General features: G+C 52.3%; 6 protein-coding genes across 6 annotated transcripts; 3 read left to right on the top strand and 3 right to left on the bottom strand.

Moving 5' to 3' along the window:
• Nucleotides 1-78: 78 nt before the first annotated feature.
• N7481_000853 (NAD(P)H-quinone oxidoreductase) lies at nucleotides 79-1459 on the top strand (the record flags this gene model as incomplete). The annotated part of the gene is made up of 4 exons (XM_057260072.1): nucleotides 79-100; nucleotides 320-586; nucleotides 676-767; nucleotides 833-1459. 4 exons carry the CDS (start codon nucleotides 79-81, stop codon nucleotides 1457-1459), a joined length of 1008 nt encoding a protein of 335 aa, XP_057127904.1.
• Nucleotides 1460-3273: 1814 nt separating this feature from the next.
• pdeB (3',5'-cyclic-nucleotide phosphodiesterase PDE2) lies at nucleotides 3274-6334 on the top strand (the record flags this gene model as incomplete). Its single annotated transcript, XM_057260073.1, has 2 exons — nucleotides 3274-3454; nucleotides 3516-6334. The coding sequence occupies 2 exons, from the start codon at nucleotides 3274-3276 to the stop codon at nucleotides 6332-6334; spliced, it is 3000 nt and encodes a 999-aa protein (XP_057127905.1).
• Nucleotides 6335-7428: 1094 nt separating this feature from the next.
• On the bottom strand, nucleotides 7429-8363 carry N7481_000855 (peroxidase family protein; the record flags this gene model as incomplete). The annotated part of the gene is made up of 4 exons (XM_057260074.1): nucleotides 7429-7550; nucleotides 7647-7915; nucleotides 8022-8256; nucleotides 8309-8363. Coding segments are annotated over 4 exons (681 nt in total), but the record flags the coding sequence as incomplete, so codon positions are not given.
• Nucleotides 8364-8879: 516 nt separating this feature from the next.
• N7481_000856 (Rdx family protein) lies at nucleotides 8880-9718 on the bottom strand (the record flags this gene model as incomplete). Its single annotated transcript, XM_057260075.1, has 3 exons — nucleotides 8880-9046; nucleotides 9149-9326; nucleotides 9545-9718. 3 exons carry the CDS (start codon nucleotides 9716-9718, stop codon nucleotides 8880-8882), a joined length of 519 nt encoding a protein of 172 aa, XP_057127907.1.
• A 935-nt stretch (nucleotides 9719-10653) lies between these two features.
• Nucleotides 10654-11117, bottom strand: N7481_000857 (guanine nucleotide-binding protein subunit gamma; the record flags this gene model as incomplete). The annotated part of the gene is made up of 3 exons (XM_057260076.1): nucleotides 10654-10716; nucleotides 10782-10839; nucleotides 10966-11117. The coding sequence occupies 3 exons, from the start codon at nucleotides 11115-11117 to the stop codon at nucleotides 10654-10656; spliced, it is 273 nt and encodes a 90-aa protein (XP_057127908.1).
• Nucleotides 11118-12002: 885 nt separating this feature from the next.
• Nucleotides 12003-15266, top strand: tif32 (putative eukaryotic translation initiation factor 3 subunit EifCa; the record flags this gene model as incomplete). The annotated part of the gene is made up of 3 exons (XM_057260077.1): nucleotides 12003-12044; nucleotides 12127-14726; nucleotides 14792-15266. 3 exons carry the CDS (start codon nucleotides 12003-12005, stop codon nucleotides 15264-15266), a joined length of 3117 nt encoding a protein of 1038 aa, XP_057127909.1.
• Nucleotides 15267-15940: the final 674 nt, after the last annotated feature.

Below are 15940 nucleotides of genomic sequence, written 5' to 3' on the forward strand. Positions count from 1 at the left end.
AAACTATACCGGTGACGCAAAGTTACTGAAAAAAACTTATCTTACCGTCTATTCCGAACAAAGACAGTCTTCCACACAATGAGTACCATGCGCGCGATCTGTAAGTTCAAGTTGGATTCCTTTGCTTTCCTGCACGACCCCGCAGACCCCTCCATACCTACCTTACATACATCAGCTCCAATCCGGAGACAGGATGTGAGATTCGGATGGAGATCCAGCGGTCTACAATGTTCTACAGACCGTTGAAATATACGTTGAAAGAGACTTGTCTTCAGAAATAATTTGTTTCTTACTCGGGCCTAGCTGATATCAAGTACAGCTATCAAGGGCGGCAAAGGCCCCGCCACGTCCTTGTTCATGGACTCAATCGCCAAGCCGGTACCGGTTAATGGCCAGGCTATCGTTAAGATCAAGGCTTTTGGATTGAACCGGATGGATCTGCTGCAGCGTGAGGGACAGTACCCGCTTCCGCCGCAGGCACCCGAGACTATGGGGGTTGAGTTCTCTGGCATTATTGAGGAATTTGGCGGAAAAGCGCATGAGGATTTCAAGGTTGGGGACGAGGTTTTTGGCCTGGCTTATGGTGGTATGTATATGTATCCCGATGATATTTTGAAGGGGGGGGGGGGTTTACTGGAGTCAGGCATAATGGGAGGCTGATTTCTGATCGAATAGGTGCGTACGCGGAGTACATTGCCGTCTCGACCAAGATGTTGGTTCACAAACCGAAGCAGCTGTCGTGGGAGGAAGCTGCAGGTGTGCCGGAGGTGAGTGGACTGGAAATCTACAACTGATATCCGATGCATCGGAATATGGCTAATGTCTAGTTCAGACCTGGATCACCGCGTCGCAAGCGCTTTTCCTCATCGGTGACTTCCAAGAAGGTCAGTCGGTGCTGTGGCACGCGGGTGCTTCTTCCGTCTCCATCTCGGGCATCCAGCTCGCCAAAGCGGCCGGTGCCAAGGCCATCTATGCAACGGTCGGCTCGCAGGAGAAGATCGACTTCCTAGAGAAAGAGCTTGGCGTCACCAAGGCCTTTAACTATAAGACGCAGGACTGGGCGGCCGAGCTCCAGAAGGAAGCTGGCGCGGCCGGGGTCAACCTCACCGTCGATTTTATCGGCGCGCCGTATTTCCAGGGAGACCTGGACGTGGCGGCCAAGGATGGGCGCGTGGTTTTACCAGGACTGATGGGTGGAGGGAAATTGCCAGATGGCGTGAATATTGCGCCGCTTTTGTTCAAGCGGGTCCGGGTCGAGGGCAGTACCCTGCGCAGCCGGGATGAGGACTATCAGGCCCGGCTGCGCGACACACTGGTTGACCACGCGCTGCCCAAATTCTGTGATGGTACATTCCGCGTGTTTGTGGAAAAGGTTTTCCCATTTGATCAGATCATGGCGGCGCACCAATTGCTGGAGACCAACACGACCAAGGGGAAGATCATCTGTGTGATTGAGTAAGCGCTCGTCAGCGTCAGCAAGGGGCCAGAAGTTTAACGAGGAACCCCTCCCTCTGGCACCGAATGATATGAACTAGCAGCGCAAATAAGCCCTTTGCCCTTGTCCTGAAGATCGCGTACGAGTAGGGTAAGGTAGGTAGGGTAGTAGTAGCGTCGGAGAAGTAGGTTAAGCTGAAACTCGCACGGTTGTGGGGACGGTGATTGGGCGGTCACCCACCTCCGCAAGGCGAGGGATCGTCGAAATGAACCAAGGGCGTGTGAGGGATGATGATGGCAGCCAGGAACGAGTGGCGATAACTCTAAAGGAAGAGATACATACCGTAAGGGTAGTCGATGAGATCATCGATAGGATGGGCGGAAACGACTTGTACATGTACAATACTGCCGGTATGTACTGTAGGGCGGGAATGAATTTCCAACCAGTGTGAAGGGCGGGATTGAACCAAGTTGAAGGCAGTTGAACCATGTCCAACCACGCCATCCATCCTGCCCACTTTTTTTCCTCGATGGGCCCTCGCAAATGCGCCCCGGAGCCTCGACGGGATTGCTGCAGCCAATACTTGCACGCTTACCTAAGATGTGGGCCCTTCTAGAAAAAAAAAATTGTGCGAGGAGGCGTCATGGTGGGGGGGTCCACTGATGGGAGGTTATGAAGATGGGTAAAACGTAGAATGAAGATAGGGTAGAGGTAGAGGACGGTAGAAAGAAAGTCCCCTGGTTTGATTGTAGAGGCGTAGGAAGGTTAAGTATGTAGCAGGAAAGAGGAAAAGCGGGGGGCGAAAGTGGAAAGTCAGTCCAAAGTACCAAGTACTACCTAACTGGCAGGTACTTACTGCCTGCCACAATACCAGTGTCCAAAGTACTGCCTCCTACGGCCTACCAAGTACTCCCACTGCCTGCACTCTAAATTCGTGCAGCGAGGATCATCCCGTCCCGCCCCAAAAAGGCCTTCTGGAAGCATTGGAAGCCCCCTTCCCCGTGTGGCCCCCCCTCCACTTTCTCTTCTCCCCCCCTCCCCCTCTCCTCTTCTTCTTCCTCTCTGTCTCATCTATTCCCTTTTTGTCACTTTCTCTTTTCTCTTTTCCCTTCTCCTCCCACATCATCGGATCGTCCCCCTTCCCCACCCATCTGATCGGATTTCTTTTCCTTTCCTTTTCTTTTCTTCCTTTTCTTCTCCTCTAGACACCTCGACCATGTCGCGCTGACGACTTGAACCCTGAAACACCGCCGCATCCTCCATTAAAAAAGTCCTTGGTCCTTCCGTCCCCTCACGTGCCGTCATCTGTGGCGCTATCTTCCCCAATATCCTCCTGCGCTCGCCTTCTCTCTGCGTTTGTCTCGGATCTTCTCCCCCCCCCCCCCAGTCTGCAACGCGACACTTCCCGGGATCGACCTGCAGGGGAAAACAACTCCATTGTTTATTGAACCCGTAGGGGTGGGTGGCCGACTTCATTCCTTCACGTCGACTGCCTCGCTTTTTTGGACGCCGATTCCTCGGGCTCGCTCCGGCTCGCTCCAGCTTCGCCTTCATCTTCACCTTCCCGAAGTCGCCGCTCGTTTCTTCCCTCCTCTCCTGAACACCTGGACATACCACAACTTTCCTCTCAACTCAACTCTCCCCCTCCCCCCTCGAACGTACTGTCCGATCCTGCCGATTCCGTGACCTCCCCTACCAAAGACACCTACACCCTTATTCGTCAATCTCCCCCCCCCCCCCCCTTCTCTCTTCCTCTCCTCCGATAAATTCTCAAATTGCGACTTAAGTGATCTTGGTGACGCGACCGGAGATCGCTAGATTGCCTACTGCATTACATGATGGTGGAGTGCGTGGATTGCTCGGGCGTCTACATAGACGAACGGGTTCAGTCGGAAAGATGGGTACGCAGAACCTCTATAGATGCGGCAACGGTTTCCTCAGTGGGCTCGCTCACGCGACCCGAGGAACCCGAGGCTCTTCAGGCCGACTTGGGCCAGCTGCTAGAAGTGTGTAAAAAGAGTAAGTTGTGACCGACCGGTAGAGAAGTTTACCTTGGCAACGCTAACTTGGGATCGTTTAGTCTATCTATGCAGTAGCCGAGCCTCCTTTGCAAGTAAACTCTCCGAGCTGAGCGACCGTTCGGGGAGCGAGTGCGCTCCAATATTCGCCTTCTTTGGCATCGATTTTAGCAACGACGAAACGAGTCTGGCTCGCCGAAAAGCCAGCCGAGCCTCTTGGGGCGACAGTGTACCGCCATCTCCCGGAGCTATTCAACGCACATTTACCTTTTCCTCACAATCAGACGAAGCACCCGGTCTGTCACTTCTGACAGGTGTATCGTCCGATATCCAAGTTCAGGATGGTCCGAACCTGGTCGTTCCAATCGCCATTCTTCGCGAAACCGGCTCCAGCGCGACCGACCCCACGAACGAACCACCAAATAACCTCACCCTGGAACACAAGCAGATCGCACGGTGCCTCGATGCCGGCGCTTTCGATGTCTTGATAACTCCGCTGAATCGCGACCGACTACAGGGGCTTTTGGTCCACGCATACCGTGCTCATCGATCTGCGCAGAAAGAAATGTCTCGATTTCTCGCTCGCAAAAAGTTGCGCAAACTTTCGTGGGTGGGCACGAATGACGAGCAGCCCTATGCATACCTGAGAGAAGCAATGGTGTCGAAACTCATGAAAGGCATCTGCAACCCAGAGGAGGAGATTGTTGACGAATTTCAAGAACACGAATTGAATATCAACCCGGATCGCCATTCTTTTATAAGGGAGCAGGTGGGAAGCTGGGAATTTTCGGCTCATGAGTTTTCAGAAGACGAGCTGGTATTTGGTGCTTGCCAAATGCTCCAGCATGCTTTCACTATGCCAGGGCTGGAGCACTGGCAACTAACACCGGGTGAACTGCAAACCTTCCTACTTGCCTGTCGCGCCGCTTATAATTCCTTCGTCTTGTATCACAACTTTCGTCACGCGATTGATGTGTTGCAATCTGTATTTTGCTTCCTCCTTCATATCGGTGCCCTGCCTCCTTTCGGGCCTATTGGTCAAGCTCCGGTCTCCAAATCCCCTGTCGCCTCTCTTCTTTCGCCTTTTGATGCGATGACTCTACTGATTTCCGCGATTGGCCACGACGTTGGTCATCCTGGTGTCAACAACTTCTTCCTTGTCAAGCTCAATGCTCCCCTGGCACAATTGTACAATGACAACTCTGTCTTGGAAGCTTTTCACTGTGCCGCTTTCTCGCAGATTCTCCGCCGTCACTGGCCTGTTGCATTCAAAGACAAGCAGCTGCGAAAATTACTCATCAGTTCCATCCTGGCCACTGACATGGGTGTTCACCAGAAGTTCATGGAGCGGATGGGACAATTGCAAGAAAAATTCCACGAGAATCACAAGTCGGTCGATGGGTGGAAACCACAGGATATCGAATTATATAAGACCCTTATTTGCGGTCTGCTGATCAAATGTGCCGATATCAGCAATGTGGCTAGACCCTGGATGATTGCAGAGAAATGGACTCAGATCCTACAGGAAGAGTTCGCCAACCAAGGCGAGATGGAAAAGGAGGTTGGCATGGAAACCGCGCTCTTCGGTGGTCCTCCAGAGCTTGGAAATATCTATAAATTGGCCACTAGCCAGATTGGGTTTATGTCTATCTTCGCTCTTCCTCTCTTTGAGGGTATCTCCGATCTCTTGCCTCAGCTACAATTCACGGCCGAGCACATTCATCGCAATCAAGCACAGTGGAAGCAGCATGCCAATGATGAACTCCAGAAGCAAGGTCTGCCGATTGAACACCGGTCAGAAATTACGATATCGCCACGCTCACAGAGTCCTGCTCCGCCGGTTGATTCTGATGATACCGAGAAGGCGCCCGATGGTGATAGGGAGGGCTCGTTGAATGACCCATTGTCGCCAAATTCCAACATCAGTACCGATTCCGAAAACGGGGCTTACAATGAAAATAACATCGAGCCAGTTGTGTCACCGGATACCCCCGGTCCTCAGATCGAGATTACAGGAACCCCACTGCTGCCCGAAGTGCAATCATCCCGGAAATCTTCCAGCGCTGTGCCGGACCTCTCGTACTTCTCCATCCCCGGAGCCCCTGAATCGGCTCGGGGTTCCGTCGCAACTCAATTCCAAACTCCACTCACCGATTCCAACCGGCCCCCCGGGGACCCTGCCGTGTTGGCCGCCGTGCTTTATGCAACCTCGGCTACTAACGGGGGTACCTTCCCGGCGACTACTGAAGAACCCGTTCTAGAATCTGAGGATGCATCCGAAAGGCCGAGCAGCTCTCGCCATGCACCTTCGCAGGGGTCTCAGCGACACCATGCACACCACAGTTCATCCGTCCGAACTTCGGCTCCCTCAACCTCCAACCGCAACAGCTGCACCCGGACGCAAAGTGTCAGTACATACAGCAACAATATGACACCGATTTCACCTGCGACCAACGCTTCCAGCTTCTTAGCCGTTGATAGCGGTGATGAAAAGCGCATCACGGATGACAGCGCGCCGCAAAGCGAGATCGGTGCTCCGGATGACGCTAGCACCCGGCCAAGCACATCATATGCCTCAGTTGGTGGTGATCAAGAGAGTAATTATAGTCGGGGTCCGGGCTCTATTTTGGACGTCAGCCACTCAAAGTCGGAGGATGGCAATGGCAATGGCAATGCCAAAGAGTATAAACCCGCTGCCAACGGTACTCGAAGCCCCACCCAGTCGACGACTACTGGAGAGAGTGTTAAGAACGAAAACCTGCAAGGCGATGATTCTCGCAACGGAAGTTTACGACGCATTCCGAAGAAGCGGAGCCGACTGCGCCTTGCATTTTGGAAACGCCGCAATCACAACCAACAGGAGGTTCACGGCGAGAGTTGATTTTCCCTTCTTTTCCTTCGTTCTAGTCGGTATTATATCGCTTTTGCGATTTTGCCGGCTGTGTATTATGCGATCATGGCCTCATGAATGGTGCACTTTGTAATGAGCGTTGAAAATTTTCGATGGAGTTGCATTGGGTTTTTTTGCCGCAGAGTTGGATGGACTACTCTGCCTTTTGGCTTTATATTATACCAGCTAGGCTTTTCCCTTCCTTTCTGATTTCTCCTTTGACCTGAACGATGTCGATGAATCCGGTTGGAATGACCATAAAATCCGGGTCTTATCCGAACCACGAAGAAAAAACCCCCCCTCCCGATGCCTTTTCTGCCGTGACAGATTGGCCAGGTTCACGGGTTGTTTATACTATACAATCTCTTTCTTCCTAAATGGGGTTTGCTCGTACTCGTGCTCGTGCTTCCCCTTATTGCATAGGATGCTTTCTGCCAGCTTTTGTGATGATCATGGTTCTGTCCGACGACATTGTTTTTCTTTTCCCGTGTGTTTTTTTCTCTCCTTTTCTACCTCGCCTTGCAGGCTGCATTTGGGTTGGCTATTTTAGATTTTGGATTGGAGGGGCTGGTGGCGTTGATTCTGATTGTTTTCTACCTTTGCCTTCTGGTCTTATCTTCATGGAAGTGAAGTGATTCGGCGATGTCGACGCGCTTTTCCTTCCCAATATACATATTATGTTTCTTGTCAACTTCAGTTACTACAAAACACTTGCCAATAGTTCCAAGGTTGGGAGGCGTACGATATCTCAACATCTAAAATCCATGGCCCTGTGGCTACTAGTACGTTTCTGCCAGGCCAAGGCATTTGGGTACACATTACTCTAATCAACCAAGCAATGAAGATGGCCTCGAGGAACTTGGAACAGCCCGGTAGTACCGGATATGATAAAATATCCCGTAAATCTCCAAAAAATGCTATCGTAGGTGACAACTGCGTGTAAAAATTCAGTAAGGCGTGGCTGGCTGTATGCTAAATAATCAAAAAGATGAGTCTAAACACCCTGACGATTTCATAAAAGCACTCTTTGGCAACCCATAATACCTCTCAAGCAGGAGAACGGATACATCTCACTCTGGCAGCATTCACTGTTCCTTCGCAGACTCCGTAGCATTCACAACCCTTTGAACCATCATTCCAAAGTCCGACAAAGATATAGCCTCTTGAGCTCTATCACATCCAAGCTCATACGGAAGCCTCTCATTTTCTACATGAGTTCAAATGTCAGTCTCGTATCAAGCAACAAGCGAGAGAAGAGGAGAGGAGAGAAGATATCTAAACCTGAGCATAAAACTGCACATACCGAAAAGATACTCGACCCAGGATTTCCTAGCAACACCAGTTGTCTTGTTTCCAAGCATGATATACGCAGCCGATCCTTCGAAACTGTTGCCTTTGCCCGTATCGTCTGGTTTGAATTCGGGGTTTGTTCGATTAGACGTGTTGACGCGGGCCTGGCGGGCTCTGGCTGCGGATTGGGGGTCGATATGGGCAGTTGGCCAGTAAGAGCGTGTTTCGTCGAAGGTGGTTTGATTGAAGTTGGGATCGTCTCCGAAGTAGAAATCTCCGCGACTAATGGTAGGTGAAAGAGTATTGTCAGCCCCAGTTCAAAAACGATCAAGGTCCATGCCAGTGGTTATTACAACTTGAAGGTTGGTATATTTTGGGCCCAGCCTACTTCAAGCTACCATTTTGTTCGAAGATGTTATGGCGATTGAGATTTGCCAATGAGAAGGTCGTAGCATTCGGGTTCGTAGTCAAGGCGTTCTTGAAAAGAGTCTGAGAAAAGATCTTTTCGAAGTTCAGGGCTGTCCCGAACGCGTGGACAATAGTCTCTTCACCGATGTCTTTGCCGTCGTGTGGAAGGTAGCCATGGCTCGCCAGGGCATTCAGCATGGGGCAGGGAGCTCGTTCTATGTAGTTGAAATTAGAATTGATCTGGACAAACATTCTCAATACACGTACCGTCATCGGGACCAGCAGGTCTCCACTCTGTCAGTGGATAGTTGGGAGAAAAGGCAACTGGCCGCAGCTAGAGTAGCCACGGCGAAAGCAAGTAAGACTCGGAGGTTCATGCTAATTGAACTTTATCTCGGGGAAATGAAAACTGTGAAGAACTTTGATACGAACAAGATCAAATCAACATGTAGTAGGTAGCATGAGGAGGATGGTGAAAACATTCATTTCGTTACAAACGAAGCAAACTGTCTATATACATACTACTATACCCGGGGTAGTTACGCGGGTACGAGGAACCATTAGGAACCAGGCAAATTGTCATCAAAGAAAAAAAAAGCTTCAAAGAAAATAGGGTTCTCAAGCCACCTCAACTGCAGCTTATAGTGCAGCGCGCAGGCAAAATAAACCCGGGCCAAGAACGTGGCTTCAATGGTTCAAATTTTAGAAAAGCATAAATGTTCATAAATTTCTCAAGTTTGCGTCTAAAGAAAAGGCGTGTGCGAGGATAACCTACTACTACTAGTATGTACAGTATGAAGCGCAAAAGGGTGGATGGATGGACTTTAAGTTGGGCAAATCAAATGCAGTCCTCGCATTCCTTCTTTTCCGTCAGGGGTTCGTCGTCCTGTTTGGGTTCTTGCTGTTTCTTCTCTTCTGCTTGCTTCTTCAGGGCTCTGTCTGTGTGTCCCAGATCACGATTTGGGGCGATGACATTGCGAACGAGAGATTTGAGAGCTTTCACCTCTGAGATATTTGTGAGCTTCTTTTCAGGTGCACGAATTGATCTCTATTGCAAGGTTCCGTAGAGAAGAAAAAAAGCAATTGGATGGATTATATCAGACATACCAGGGAATCCTCCATCTCGCTTGCGGTCCCAGAGAATGCTCTCTTCGGTTGATGCCTCTCCCAAGGCTGTTTGTTGCCCGGCACTCCAGATGGTTACTGTGAAGACTCCGCCTGTCATAGGAACGAGAGCGACTTCACCGAGATCTGTGCCGAAAGTTGAAAGGAGTTCTTGCGCAAACTACAAATATTCAAGAAGTTGAGATTAGTGATTTGTTGATGATAGAAAATATAGTTCCAAGGTAGGTATATAGTATGGTGAGTACTACTAGTAATACTACTAGTAGTAACACACATATACTATCGATAGAATTTCTCGACCCCAAGGTTCGAGATGATTTGGCCAAAAATTGACTTTCAAAGGAAATGAGTAGATGACAAAATACGGAATGGACCTACATATGCAGCCCGTAACATCCACTTGCACTGCGTGCAGAACTTGATTGAAATGCGTGGCAGCTGCACCCGCTCCAGAGCCGTCGAGTTGGCCTCAGAACCAGGACCCGGTGTTTCGGATTGTGGCGCCGAGCCGGGCGTGAGACTGGCTTCAATTGGTGGAGTTGATTCGGTCATGACGACTCAATGTCGAGACGGGGGATAGGAGGGGGGAAGGTATACTGCGATTCCGCGTGGTTCTCGAGGAGTTTTTTTTGCAGGGACCCGAGAATGCGCTGTTCGAAAGGGTAAGATGGCACCTCGTGGCTGCAGAGTGATTTGGAATTATGGGACACGGTCAGGTTGGATAGGGGGGTTTTGGGGAGGGAATTTGATGTCGGTGGTGGGATGGGATGATGTGATGTCAGCGGTCTGATTCGGTCGGTTCGTCCAACTCGCTGCAGGTTCCCGCAAGTGGGACTGAACGGCAGTTCCGCAAGGGAGAACCGGAGAGGCTGCGAGTGCGAGTTGTTTACGAGGATTACATGGGAGAATATATCTAAATGGACAAATGGAGGAGGTTATGAGAATCGATAATTCTTATTTGGTCATGGATGCAAATCGAATCTATGATACACGAATGGCAACCCGATCTCCCTAGCAGTGTGCATGGGAGGCTTTTGGAGAACCCAGGAGAACAAAGGAAATGGCTTCAAAACACAGTGACGACAAAAGGGGGAATGGTGCTTAGAGAAGTGGAATAAGAGAAGAAGAGGAAGAAGGGTGAGAAAGAGAAGAAAGAGAAAAAAAGTGTTGTAAAAGAGACAGGGCACGGGGGACAGGCGCATCGTCAAGTGCTTTAAAAAAGCCTGGCGCCCCCGAGCCATCCGAGACCAAGGGGATATTAGAAACCCGCATGATTCTGAGGCATTGAAGAAGTTCGTGCGGTTCCACGTCTCGCTGTCCGCGCCCGGCAGGTTGAGCGATCGTGGTTCTTGTTCGGGTCGATTGGGGGACGGAGAAAGACGATCAATCAGGATCCGGAATTAAGGTTGGAAGAGAACGAGGCGGAAAGATAAATGAAGAAGGAAATGTCGTGTCGTGGCGATCGAGCTTCTCCCGTCATAGGGCCATTACATGACGGTGCAGCAACCTCCCTGCTGCTGGGGAGCGTAGGGGTCCTCTCGCTTGTCGACCTGAATATTTCGAGTTAGCTCAGTGCGATTGCGCGCGTGCGCCCCATTTTCGAACGGTCGCATACCTGTCCCCATACGGATGGAACCATGAAGTCGCGAGTGTTATTGCAGTAGTTGATGAGCCTAGACCAGGAAAGGCCAGTTAGCGACATATTTGGTTTGGGGGGCCTGGGGAGTCATCATGATAATCATCAAAGGGGATGGTGATGTGGTGACGACGGGGGTAGGGGAAGATGCGGATAGACGCACGAGAGAGCCGCTTCGGAAACCTTGACACGCGGACGGTCGAGATCCTCCTTCAGACGGGCATTGAGCTCAGTCAAGCGACGGTATTTGAGGTCAGCCACACTCTGCTTCTTGTTCTTGACATCACCACCCGATCGGAGTTCGTAAGCAGGCATCGTGACGGAGAGGGGGTCGTTGGGTCGGGGTTATAGGTCGCGCGGTCGAGAAAGGGGGTCGTGGTCAAGAGGGGAAATATTGTTATTAGATTGGAGGAGGGTTAGAGCCAGGTCGTCGTCAATCGAGCCAACAATCGACGCGCAGTTGGATGGGACCGAACAAAGAAAAGGAGAGAATGAGGGTCAAAGGAATGAGGAGGGAGGACGCAGACGTTGGAGGGATTTTCCGAGAGGATGGTGGTTGGTGGTACGGGGGGGGTCCGTGGGTGCAGTGGATTACATACACATACGGGGGGGGACTCAGGAGGGGAACGAGTAGCCTCAATAGTGCGACAATAGTGGCTTCTCTGTACCAGATACTGGGGTTGACGAGTTTCACGTGTGAAAATATTAACTATATATAAGGAGAGGAGAGTTTGTTGCTTATATATTCACAATAGAATTAAAAGAAAAGAACAGAGTAGAAAGGAATACAAAGAGAGGAGTCAGAGTATAGAGTACACACTCTCCTCAGGTACTATTTACTGATGTATCAACTGTAGAACTGTAGATGCAGTGACCAGTCTGCTGGAAATTACGGTAACCTATGTAACTCGCATACACCCTGTATCACCCCGTGTTGATATTCCGCCTGAATAACCTGGCAGAAACGCACGTGACTGCCCCATCGCTTAGCCCGAAGTGGGAACTCGGGCAATTTTCGCTGGCTCACGCACAACAGGCTCATCTTCCCCTCCAGGCCTAGGGACTTCGCGTGGCAGCCATATCAACTTCGGTCTACGACCACTGCCAGTGCACGAAACGCCTGCACTTTATCCTTGCGAAATCGCCTTTTTACCCCCGAAAAAAAAATCATCCAGCTCCCGAAGGGGTGGATTATCCATCATGCCGCCTCCACCGCATATCAAGCCTGAGAATGTCCTCAAGGTTCGTCCCGACTGTCTCCGTCGCATCTCGACTCGTCTTTTCGATCATCGATCCTCAATACTAACCTCATGTCTCATAATAGAGGGCCCAGGAACTCATCGCCGTCGGTCAGGCCCCCGCCGCCCTGACCGTCCTCCACGAACATGTCACCTCGAAGCGGACCCGCAGCAGCCCGATTGCTTCCCTCGAGCCGGTTATGCTCCTCTTCGTTGAGCTGTGTGTCGACCTGCGCAAAGGCAAGGCTGCCAAGGATGGCCTGTATCAATACAAGAACATCGCCCAGAACACCAACGTCGGCACCATCGAGGTCGTCCTGAAGAAGTTTATCGAACTCGCCGAGCAGAAGGTCACCGAGGCCCAGACCAAGGCCGATGAGATTCAGTCCTCCCTCGAATCCGCCGCCCCTTCCTCCAACGTCGATGATCTGGAGGCCATCGAGACCCCCGAGACTATTCTCCTCGCTACCGTCTCAGGCGAGCAGTCTCGTGACCGTACCGACCGCGCCGTCGTCACCCCTTGGCTCAAGTTCCTGTGGGAGACCTACCGTACCGTCCTCGAGATCCTGAAGAACAATGCTCGTCTCGAGATTATGTACCAGTCGACCGCTCTGCAGGCCTTCCAATTCTGCCTCAAGTACACCCGCAAGACCGAGTTCCGCCGTCTCTGCGAGCTGCTCCGTAACCACGTCCAGAATGCCGCCAAGTACTCCGCCCAGATGCACGCTATCAACCTCAGCGATGCCGATACCCTGCAGCGCCACTTGGATACCCGTTTCCAGCAGTTGAATGTCGCCGTCGAGCTGGAGCTGTGGCAGGAGGCCTTCCGCAGTATTGAGGACATCCACACCCTGCTGAACCTGAGCAAGCGCCCTGCCAAGAACGTCATGATGGCCAACTACTACGAGAAGCTCGCCCGTATCTTCCTCGTCAGCGAGAACTACCTTTTCCACGCTGCGGCCTGGAATCGCTACTACAACCTCCTCCGTCTTTCCACTGTGGCCCTGGCTACTGGCCAGAGCACCAAGAAGGAGAACCCCTCCGTCAACGAGGCCGATATGACAAAGGCCGCTTCTTTCGTCCTCCTTTCCGCTCTTTCCATCCCCGTCATCAGCACTACTCGCTCGCGTGGCGCTCTTGTTGACGTTGATGAGGCTCGCAAGAACAAGAACACCCGCCTCACCAACCTGCTGGGTATGGCTCAGCCCCCCTCCCGCTCCGTGCTCTTCCGTGATGCCCTGAACAAGGGTCTCCTGAAGCGTGTCCGCCCCGAGATCCGGGATCTGTACAACATCCTTGAGGTCGACTTCCACCCTCTGTCCATCTGCAAGAAGATCACCCCTATCCTTAAGCAGATTGGCGCCGACCCCGAGATGGAGAAGTACGTCATTCCTCTGCAGCAGGTCATTCTTACTCGCCTGTTCCAGCAGCTCTCCCAGGTCTACGAGTCCGTTGAGCTTAAGTTCGTTTACGAGCTTGCCCAGTTCCCCGATCCTTTCCAGATTACTCCCGCCATGATTGAGAAGTTCATCATGAACGGTTGCAAGAAGGGTGACCTCGCTATCCGTGTGGACCACATTTCCGGTGTCCTCACCTTCGATTCGGACGTCTTCTCTTCGTCTAAGGCTATGCACGCCGGCAGCTCCGCTGGCTCTGCCGAGAGCGAGTTTGGCTCCGTCCAGCGTCTCCAGCACACCCCGGCCGAGATCGCTCGCTTCCAGCTCTCCCGCCTGGCTAAGACCCTTCACGTCACCTGCATGTACGTTGATCCCTCTTACAACGAGGCTCGTGCCGAGGCCAAGCAGATTGCCCAGGCCCGCGCCCTGGCTGGTGCCGCCCAGGAACATGAAGAGACTCTTGCTCGTCGTGTTGTCATCGACAAGAAGAAGGAGGCTGCCACCGACGCCCTGCAGAAGAAGCAGCGCGAGGAGGAGAACCGCAAGCGTATCCGCACCCAGCAATTGCAGGAGGCTGAGAAGCAGCGCTTGGCCAACGAGCAGAAGGACCGCGAGGCCAAGCGCATCAAGGACGAACAGGAGCGTATCCGCCAAGAGGAGCTCAAGAAGCAGCTTGAGGAGCTCAAGACTGGTGTCAAGGGTATCGATATTAGCGAGTTCGATATGGACGATCTCGATGCCAACCGCCTGCGTGCCATCAAGCTGGCTCAGCTCGAGAAGGAGAAGAACGAGCTCAACGACCGCGTTCGTACCACTGCCAAGCGTATTGATCACCTGGAGCGTGCCTTCCGTCGTGAGGAGCTCAAGCACATCCCCGCCGACTACGAAAACCAAAAGAAGCACGATCTGGCCCTCCACGAACAGCAGACCCAGGAGACTCTCAAGGAGTCCAAGCAGAAGCACGCCGAGGCCGTTGCTCTCAAGCACCGTCTGGGACGTCTCGTTCCCCAATTCAGCAGCTTCCGCAAGGATCTATCTGAGAAGCGTCACGAGGAGTTCGAGAAGCGCCGCAAGGTCGCTGAGCGCGAGTTCGAGGCCAAGAAGAAGCAGCGCGTCAAGGAGGTCCAGGACCGCCGCCGTCGTGAGAAGCAGGAGCGCGAGGAGGAGGAGCAGCGTCGTGCGGAGGAGGAGGAGCGTGCCCAGCGTGAGGAAGAGGAGCGTACTGCCCGAGAGGAGGAGCGCCGTCGTGTTTTGATCGAGGAGAAGGCCAAGCGCGACGAGGAGAGATCGTTAGTCTTCCACTACCCTGTTCATTCCCTTATTGTATCTGTATACTGACTTTATCTTCCCACAGCAAAATGGACGAGATGGCCACCCGCCAGGCCCAGCGCGAACAAGAAGCCGAGGAACGCCGTGCCGCCCGCAGGACCGGTGCCCCCGAGCCCGAACGCAGCACCGGTGCTCCCCGACTCAATCTGGCCCGCCCTGGTGGCGGTGCTGGCGGTGGCTGGAGAGACCGTCTTGCCAATCGGGACACCTCTGAGGATGCTCCAGCCCCCGCTGCCGATCCCGCCCGGGAAGAGGCTCCTCGTCGTGGTGGATATCTGCCTCCTCACCTGCGCAATGCTGGTGGTGGCTCTGGCTCCGCCCCGCCTCCCCGTGACAGCGGAGCTTCTGGCGACCGCTGGGCTCGCCGTGAGCCCGCTCCTCGTGAGCCCACTCGTGAGCCCGCTCCCCGCGCGCCGGCGCCCTCTGCCCCGGCTGAGGAGAAGCCCAGCAGCGGAGGTGGTGGCAAGTGGGTGCCGCGCTGGAAGCAGCAGCAAAGCTAAATGTGTGCATGAGCGGATTCGTATATTCTCTTCTTTTTATCTCTAGGGAGCGAACCAAAAAGTGACTCGGATACTTTCCTTTTCTTCCTATCTGGCGCATGTTATCATGACCTCTCTGCAATGACCCTGTATCATCGGCTTCCTAACGGGTGCCCCTGTGGTCCGTCGTTTTCTCTTTGCGTGCTCATGTCTTTTTCTAATTTCCTTGTTTCCTCTTCGGTTGGGTTATTTTGCCAGCCGTGATGCCAATATCATGCACTACTCATTGCTTTGGATTCCGGGTTTTGCCGGGGTCCAGTGAATAGGATCATCTTTCTAGACTCATTTCAAGTTGGACCGAACTTCATTCTTATAGTGCTCTCGTAGTACCTTCGCCCAAGGCGATATGGTACCTCAATTGCGATCAACCGCATGTAAAAGAATTGTGCTCAATGATACACATTGTGACCACCGCTGGTACTAGTTTGTAACTCTACTCTGAGAACCTCAAAATACACCAATCATTCTGACTGCTGATAACATTGAAGGGGTTTAAAAAGCAGTCAAGATGACAACTTATTCGGGTACTATTATGATGTCCTAGAAAGATGAATAGCTACAGACTTATTCCACCACCCACTACCAGTGTACATGTGCTTGTATTTAATTGAAGTTCTTCATCCGACGATATTACA

The sequence above is a fragment of the Penicillium waksmanii genome (assembly GCF_028829765.1).
Source record: "Penicillium waksmanii strain IBT 27052 chromosome Unknown utg000001l:1.0-4852451.0:1.0-4856178.0, whole genome shotgun sequence".
In the NCBI taxonomy this organism is placed as follows: Eukaryota; Fungi; Ascomycota; class Eurotiomycetes; order Eurotiales; family Aspergillaceae; genus Penicillium; species Penicillium waksmanii.